Raw genomic sequence first — 8865 nt, 5'->3', positions numbered from 1 at the left:
TCAAGCAGGCGTCTCGCAATTGGTTCTCCAAGTTTTCTTCAGTTTAATTTCTACTAGGTTTCGCCATTCTCAGGCTGATCACTCATTATTTACTCTCTCGCATGGTTCCTCTTTTATTCTTGTTCTAGTTTATGTCGATGATCTCCTTCTTACAGGCAATGATATTTTCCTTATCACCAAGTTCAAGACTTTACTTGCCTGCCAATTCAAAATCAAGGACCTTGGCACATTGAAGTATTTCCTTGATCTTTAGGTTGCTCTCTCCCTAGTTGGTATTTTTCTTAATCAGTGCAAGTATGCCTTAGATATCCTCACTGATGGTGGACATTCGAGTGCTCGTCCTGTTCACTTTTCGATGGAACAACATCTCAAGCTCAATGACATTGATGGTGCTCTCCTTTCCAATCCAAGTTTTTATCGTTTTCTAATGTGTTGATTGATTTACCTTACCATCACCCGCCCTGGCATTGTCTTTCCAATGAACATTCTTAGTCAATTCATGCATCAACCCAGACATCCGCACTACAATGCTGCCATCTGCATGTTGCGCTACATCAAGTCCTCACCAGGACAAGAGGTTTTCTTTTCTGCCACCAACACTCTCCAAGTTTCTGCATACTCTGATTCTGATTGGTCTAGTTGTCCCTTAACTTGGCATTCGACCACTGATTTTTTCATTCAACTTGGCACCAGTCCTATCTCTTGTTGCACCAAGAAGCAATCCACTGTGTCACGCTCCTCTTAATTTGTCCCTTAATTTGTATTATATACTATTGTTCATGCAACATGAATAATCAACATAAAACTTCTCTTCTTTGGTGCCTCTCGTTACCACTCTTATCAAATATGATTATCCTTTCTTTCCTCGAGGGAGAACAATAAAAACCAGGAATCTGATTGTCATTTGCTCATAACTGTCACAAGTAATGATAAGTTTAGGACCTAATATTTGGCATCCATTTTCTAGGTTTTTTTTTCCCTCTATGAACTTGTTGGTTTGCCTCAAATAATTGTCTGAAGTTCCTTACCGATCCCAAGTATCTGAGAAAAAGCTGGTTGATTATAGTTATAATAAATGAGTTCTTGATCAGAAAATTACATACAGAGGGTCAACGAAACTCTAGATCCTAGTTTTAAAATCAACTGAAGCTCATTAGCAACTTGGGCCCACGCCACAGCTGTTTTCATGGATAGCATAATTTCCATCATGCTTCCTCAGTTGAACTTTTCTAATGGTCGGTCACATGCAACTATGCAAGTGCCGAGAGATGGACCTTTGAAATATGGAAAAAGAATCGAGGCTTTCCGCCCTTGACGGTGGTCTACAATTTCCACCGCTCGAGTCTGGAGTCTTCGTCGCATCTGAGGCGGCTATATTAGTTATATAGTCCTTATGTTTCTATCCTTCAAAAACAGAATTATCAAAGCAAGGGTGTATTTATTGAAAATATGGTAGATATATGATGAGTCCTTCCGGTTGATAAGTGCACTCATGTTTGTTAATCATGTACTCCCTCTAGACCGAAGGTGTAATTGTGTAAATTATATAAAAGTGAGTTATTTAAATCTTGCCGACCAGAAATAAAGTCCTTTCTCATGATAAATTTGCTCCGATTTATTATTTCTATACTTTTTTTCTTTTTTTTTTTTTTTTTTTTTTGTAGAAACGGCATTTCATATAACTCTAACTTGAGTACATCCAGCCATATCAAAGGAAAGCAAAGAGTAAAAGGTGGGAGGAAAACTATAACTGGGAGGAAAGCATTTCTATACTCCTTTTTCGGTCCCCGAGAACTATAACTGGTGTCATCTTTACCGGAAGGAAAAGCGAAGTTGCTATCCAAACAATTCGCGCCTATTTGTCACTGGTGCTCCCGGTCTCATGAGAGGGCCTCCTTGTCGTCCGCCTTGGCTGTTGGAGCCGACTCCCCTTCCAAATCTAAGATCATCGGCCAATGGTCATGCATTACCAAACCTACCTCTGGGTTGTGGGACACCATGGACCGTGACCAAGATAGCGCGTTGACTCTGCCTTATTCCTGAAAAGTCTTTTTCCTTGTTCTGTTTTTCTCATCTTCTTGATCCTATCAACTTTCATGATCAAATTTCCCTATCGCTAACCCATTTCGTCCCACCATCTTCGGTGAGAGGCATATCTACTCTTCGTATCGGAGCCTCATCTTCGTTTATCCAATCATGGCCTGCAAAAGAAGCTGTGCCGTGCTTCTTTTTCTCATGTTTATTACCATGTTTTCAGCTGAATTCTCTCACTCAACAGACACTCTACTGCCAACCCAATCCATAAGAGATGGACAGACACTTGTGTCTGCCGGCAACACCTTCGAACTCGGTTTCTTCAGCCCCGCCAATTCGAGCACCCGCTATCTTGGCATATGGTATCACCAGATTCCGGAACAGACTATAGTATGGACTGCAAATAGAGACAGTCCGGTCACCGATACCTCCGGTTTGCTTACGTTCAGCGATAACGGGGATCTGATGATCTTCGATAGCAGAGGGAGTTCATCAACAGTAGCTTCTGGTTCTGGAACAAATAACAAGGCACTCACCATCTTGGATTCAGGCAATCTTGTTCTGAGGGACGCCAATAATTTATCACGGATCTTCTGGCAGAGTTTTGATTATCCTACCGACACTCTCCTCCCTGGCATGAAGCTTGTTTGTAGGGATGGGCTAAACCGGTTGCTGACCTCATGGAAAAGCTTCGATGACCCTGCCCCTGGGAATTTTTCTTTTGGGATCGATCCCAATGGCACGGCACAACTCTTGTACTGGCAGAAGGGGAATATCTACTGGACAAGTGGGGTTTGGAACGGCCGGGAATTCAGCCTTGCTCCAAAGTTGGCCGGCACAATGAATTTTGAATTTGTTACCAGCAACGATGAATCATACTTCACATACCATGTCAAACATGAAGGCATCATTTCAAGGTTTAGAATGGATATTTCAGGGCTAATCGAGCAACTGACTTGGCTAGAGGAATCTCAAGAATGGATCCTGTTCTGGTCGGAGCCAAGACCCCAGTGTGATGTGTACAATCTATGCGGCTCTTTTGGAGTCTGCAATGACCAAAGCTCGCCCTTCTGTCACTGCTTGGAGGGCTTTGAGCCAGCGTCTTTGGCAGATTGGACCAATGCAGATTGGAGCCAAGGGTGCATCAGAAAAACCAGCTTGCAATGCAACAAGGCTGGAGGAGAGAAGGATGCGTTTCTTGACATGACTCATGTGAAGTTTCCCGCAGATCCAGTTAATTTGGATATTGGAAAGCCTGAAGAATGTAAAATGGCCTGTTTGAATAACTGCTCATGTAATGCATATGCTTTTTCCAAAGACTGTTACTTGTGGTACGGGGACCTTAAAAATCTGCGGGAAAATGGCACGGACATTGGAGTTGGAACTCTTTATCTTCGCCTTGCTGCATCTGGAGGTGCAAAGCAAATGCCTAATGCTTTAAATTATAAATTAGCTGTCGCTAAACTAGATCTTCAAGGTTTGCTTGGACATGGACACATAGCACAAGGTTGACTTGAACAATCGGCTTCAACCAAATTTTTTACTTCAAAATAAAATGTTATTTAGATTGATCATTTATGGTAGCTAATTCAAGCTTGGTTTGATTTTGAACATTATTGAAATAAATGATATAAACAGATAAAATAGTCTTTCTTTCAAATGCATGGCAAAAAACGGCGAAGAGGCATCTCTTGATTATTATCACTGTAACAGCATCTTTCACATTGTTCATTGTATGCTTGCTGGTTTGTTTTCTGAGGATAAAAAGGCGGCGAAGAGGTAACGTTTGCACAAAATTATGGGTTACATTACTTAGGCACATATAGCTAAAACAAAAATACTTTTTCGGGCATACAAATTAGGAATCAAGAGACCGTATGAGAAGCAATCTTTATTCACAATGAGCAATGGCATAGCTTGGGGAAACTGAGGACAAGGGTGGTCCAGAGTTCTCGTTGTTCCATTTCTCTCGCATAGCAGATGCCACGAACAACTTCTCAGCTGAAAATAAACTTGGAGAGGGCGGGTTTGGACCCGTGTATAAGGTAAGATTTATGAAGCAGTCTCATTACCATAAGAAAATAGGAATTCCTAAAGACCATATATTTTCCGCATCACCGTACCTTTGTTATTATCTTGCTTTCTACCATTATTTGCATCATCCGTGTAGGATCACCCAGAATTTACTAGTCTTCATCCTAATTAAGGATGAACGATATCAGTTAACAGAAGTAGGTGACAGGTAAATATGCACATCCCTGTTTCAAACTGAGCTCATTTTGAACTCAGGACCTGTTGTATCACTGGTTTGCGTTAAACTAATTGGTAAAAACCATAATTGTCTCCAAGTGTTTCTTTAGTCTTGTCCTCTTAGCCTTGAAATATGAAAACAACTTTGCAAGTTCGCTCTATGTATATCTATCTAGTTAAGAGATGCCTTATTTCAGGGCCAACTGCCAGAGGGGCATGAGATAGCAGTAAAAAGGCTAGCTGCACACTCAGGACAGGGACTGGTGGAGTTTAAGAACGAAGTTCTTCTTATAGCCAAGCTTCAGCATAGAAATTTAGTGAGGCTTTTGGGTTGCTGCATGCAAGGAGAAGAGAAGATATTGATCTATGAGTACATGCCAAACAAAAGCTTGGACTTCTTCCTTTTTGGTTTGTTATCGCTAGTAACTCGCTATGTTAACTTTTCTGTGTTCCTCTCTTGGGAAATGTATGACTGTTCTGAATCATGTTTTACTTAGATGCGGCCAGAGGAGCACTATTGGACTGGGGCAGGCGCTTGCAGATCATTGAAGGGATTGCTCAAGGCCTTCTTTATCTTCACAAGCATTCTAGACTGCGAATCATCCATAGGGATATGAAAGCCAGCAACATTCTCCTGGACGCGGATATGAACCCTAAAATATCTGATTTTGGCCTGGCTAGAATTTTTGCCTCAAATGAAACCCAAGCAAACACAAACAGAATAGTTGGCACATAGTAAGTATATTCCAGTTCTACGAATGCATAAGACAGCAGGGTTGCAATGTTGTTACTGACAAATGAGATATATATGGCTTAATTTTGTTTTTCAGCGGCTACATGTCTCCAGAGTATGCTGCAGAGGGTCTTTTCTCTATCAAGTCTGATGTCTTTAGCTTTGGAGTCTTGCTTTTAGAGATTGTAAGTGGAAAGAGAAACGCTGGATTTCATCAATATGGCAACTCTCTTAACCTCCTAGGATTTGTAAGTATCCAAGCCTATAAATACTATCATCATTGCCTCTTTTTTTTTTATTTAGAGCAACATCCATTTGTTCTCCTATCTCAAAAACATCAAGTTGTTCTCTCATCAGCTAATTAGTGGAATTGTGTCAGGCATGGGAGTTATGGAAAGAGGGTAAATGGTTGGAGCTTATAGATCCAACATTAGCTGATGAGTGTCCCAGACATGAGATATCAAGATGCATTCATGTGGCACTAATGTCCGTGCAAGATAACGCCACTGACCGACCCACTATGTCGGATGTGGTTGCTATGCTTGCTAGAGAAAGTTCAGCCTTTCCAGATCCTAAACAGCCTGGTTTCTTCACTGTTAGAATTGCAACCGAAGGAGATTTACCATCAAAAATGGACGGAAGCTGTTCTCCAAATAATCTAACCATCACGTTTCCAGATGGTCGGTAGTACGATTTCAGTTTTGTAATTCTATTACATCAACCTAAATGCAAGTGGGAACACCACCAACGAAGAAAAGCTTGAATGAGTTGCAAAATCGTAAATTCCTGATAATGATGGTGCCTGTGTAATTGTGCGAGTCGCAAGTGAGTCCATGGTTCATCATTGAAGGTTTCAGTTCAATGTAGGCACAGATTTCAAATATGTGTGTTATATCTTGGAAACAATCTGCTGGAGATCTTTGCCTAATAGCCTACCTACAAAAGAGAAAAGAAAAAAAAAACAAATAGTCAAACAAAGAATGAAATCATAGTTCAAATCATCAGGGATGTGCGGACACTTGGCATTAGAAAGGTGTTTGAATGCATATAGGTGCATTGAACATTATACTTCGTATGTTCCTTCTGTGGCCAAGATTTCTTTGCCGAGCTCTTTAGATTTCCAACCTCAAGTTCCAGGGCACCATGGACCAGGGCTGAAACAGCATGCTCCTTTAGCTTCAGGAACACAATAGAAAATAGCAAACCTGGCCCCTGTCAAGCTAATCACTTGCCGCAAAAGGATAACCAACCAATGGATGTTCTATTTTTCTGTTTCTCATGATCCTAACCATGGTTATGATTAAATTTCCCTATTGTTAATGCATTTCACCACATCATCTTCTACGAGAGAGACATAATCCTTCTATAAGAACTTTCCCCTTTCTGCTTCCTGCTTTTGTTTCTTAACATAACCAAATTTTCGACTTTTTTTATTCACTCAATCAGACAGTGCTGCTGCATAACTTGCCTTTCTAAAGTACTATAATAAAATCGTCATTAGTTGAAAAAATTACATATGTATGCATTTGAAATGCCAAAAACCCTTTGACTGCATTTCTCAAGTAAACCTGCCATGGATCTCCTGGCTCACACCAAGTTCAATAAATGACTACAACTGGTAGCCTCTATTTCTCTCCAATGTCAATTACAAGTGGATTTAGTTACTATATGCAATTTGAGGGATCAATTTACCTCTACCGACCCCTTATATGCTTCCCCTCCCCCCTCCCCCCCCCCCACCCCCCCCAAAAAAAAAAAGAAAAAAAAGAAAAAGAAAAAAAATCATCCATTAACAGTTAAAATTTTCATATTATCCACACTAAAACTCTACCTTATTAGGCATCTGACACTAACTGCCTGTAATCTAGTGGTACAGAGAGCTATATCCTTAAAACCTTATATGCTGTGCGACCTGAAAAAAATGGGATCACATAATTATGATTTTTTTTTAGCTTACATAGTTTCAAACCTGTTGCATCAAAAAAGAAGCCAACAAATTTACAAATCTAGCCCTGTTGGTCTGGAAGGAAGTCAGTTACCTTATAAACTGGCCCAAAACCACCCACTCCTAGTTTATTTGAAGCAGAGAAATTTTTTGTTGCTGTTGTGCTATGATAGTGATGTTGAAGGAAGAACAATCTGAGCCTTTCTTCGAGCATGTCCTTTCTCTTCCTACAATTGTTAATTAACAAATATTAGGGAGAACATTGAACACTGGCCTTTCTCCATGAATGGTAACATATCAAGGCACCTAATAGAAGTGCCATGAATGCAGCTTCCACCGAAATTACTATAATTACCACCTTCTTCTCTTCATTATCTGCATCAATTAACCATGTCTAAGCAAATGAAGAATTAAAACAAGTTTTCCACCCTAAAATTAGCAATTATATCGTTATAACTGCTAAGGGGAGTACCTTGGTTTATGGCTTCATAGTTTCCACATAGAGTTTGTTCAGGAATTCTTTAGTGTCGCTTTTTTCAAGATGCAGACTACTTACGACTGCTCTAAAGCAATCACAGACCTCTACAGAGTGCAAGTAGTTTCTATGACTTTTGAGCTGCATTTAAAGGAACTTTTTTTAGCCACTAATGTAAAATGAACAGCAATGTGTAATGATCTACTAACAATATGAAGAAATCAGATGGGGATCCAGGTGATAGATGAAGTCACCAAGTAAAGCACTTCAAAGTGCAGGTAAATGATATTGATAAGAAGAAGGAACAAAGCACATAATTGAATTATACTTCTCAATGTGTGGCCAAATATTTTCTTTTGATGTAGTTGTTACATTGGGTTGCTTTCCATAACCTATTCCAGGTCTGGTTGCCAGAGGGGCAGGAGATAGCAGTTAAAAGGCTTTCATTCCATTCAGGATAAGGACTACTAGGTTTGAGAATGAAATTCAGCTTATAGCCAAGCACAGAAATTTGGTAATACTTTTGAGTTGCTGCATTCAAGGAGAAGAGAAGATACTCATCTATAAATACATGCCAAACAAAAGCTTGGTTTTCTTTCTTCCTCCATGGTTTGTTATCAGATAAACAAACTACTTCAGCTCTTCAACTTTCTGTATTCCTCTTCATCAATTTGTGTAAATTCTGTCCCACATTATCTTGATGTTGCCTGGACTCAACCAGAGGAGCACTTTTAGACTGGGGTAAGCGCTTCCACATCATTGAATGAATAGCAAGAACTTCTTTATCTTCACAAGCACTCTCAGCTGTGAATTGTCCATAAGGATCTGAAAGCCAGCAACATTCTCTTGGATGATGTCTGATGTCTTTAGCTTTCGTGTGTTGCTTGAAGAGATTATAAGTGGAAAGAGATGCCGGCTTTCATCAGCATGGCAACTCTCTTAACTTCCTAGGCTGTGTGAGTGTCAGAGCTGATCGACACCTTTTTATTACCTTTTCTTCCTAAAACAAAATCTAGTTATAACTTATCAGCCAATAGTGTGACGGAATTGTCAGGCATGGAAGATGGTAAGTGGTCGGAGCTTATAGATTCATAATTAGCTGATGAATGTCCCAGACATGCGGAAGCAAGATGTATTCACATGGCACTAATGCGTGTGCAAGAGCATGCCACTGATTGACCCACCAAGGCAAATGTTATTCCTATGCTTACTGGTTAAAGTGCAGCATTGCCAGATCCAAAGCAGCCTGGTTTCTTCACTGCTAGAATTTCAACTGAAGGATATTAAACATAAAAAATGAATAGAAGCTTTTGTCCAGAAGATGTGACCATCACACTTCCAGATGGTCGGTAGTACTATTTATATTTAGATTTATCAATTATACAGAACAGAACATCAATGTAAATGCAAGTGAGAATACCACACCAA

The 8865-nt window shown here is 40.0% G+C and overlaps 1 protein-coding gene across 1 annotated transcript; it reads left to right on the top strand.

Moving 5' to 3' along the window:
- The first annotated feature begins 1981 nt into the window (after positions 1 to 1981).
- Positions 1982 to 5983, top strand: LOC103699303 (G-type lectin S-receptor-like serine/threonine-protein kinase At4g27290). The gene is made up of 7 exons (XM_088701416.1): positions 1982 to 3541; positions 3673 to 3779; positions 3951 to 4079; positions 4482 to 4692; positions 4782 to 5019; positions 5115 to 5265; positions 5397 to 5983. Exons 1-7 carry the CDS (start codon positions 2197 to 2199, stop codon positions 5703 to 5705), a joined length of 2490 nt encoding a protein of 829 aa, XP_088557542.1. The 5' UTR covers positions 1982 to 2196; the 3' UTR covers positions 5706 to 5983.
- The last annotated feature ends 2882 nt before the right edge of the window (positions 5984 to 8865 follow it).

This window comes from Phoenix dactylifera, chromosome 1, assembly GCF_051530095.1.
Source record: "Phoenix dactylifera cultivar Ajwa chromosome 1, Ajwa_hap1_PhDact_Kaust_v1.1, whole genome shotgun sequence".
NCBI classification, from domain to species: domain Eukaryota; kingdom Viridiplantae; phylum Streptophyta; class Magnoliopsida; order Arecales; family Arecaceae; genus Phoenix; species Phoenix dactylifera.
This window is presented reverse-complemented; position numbering and strand designations above follow the sequence as displayed.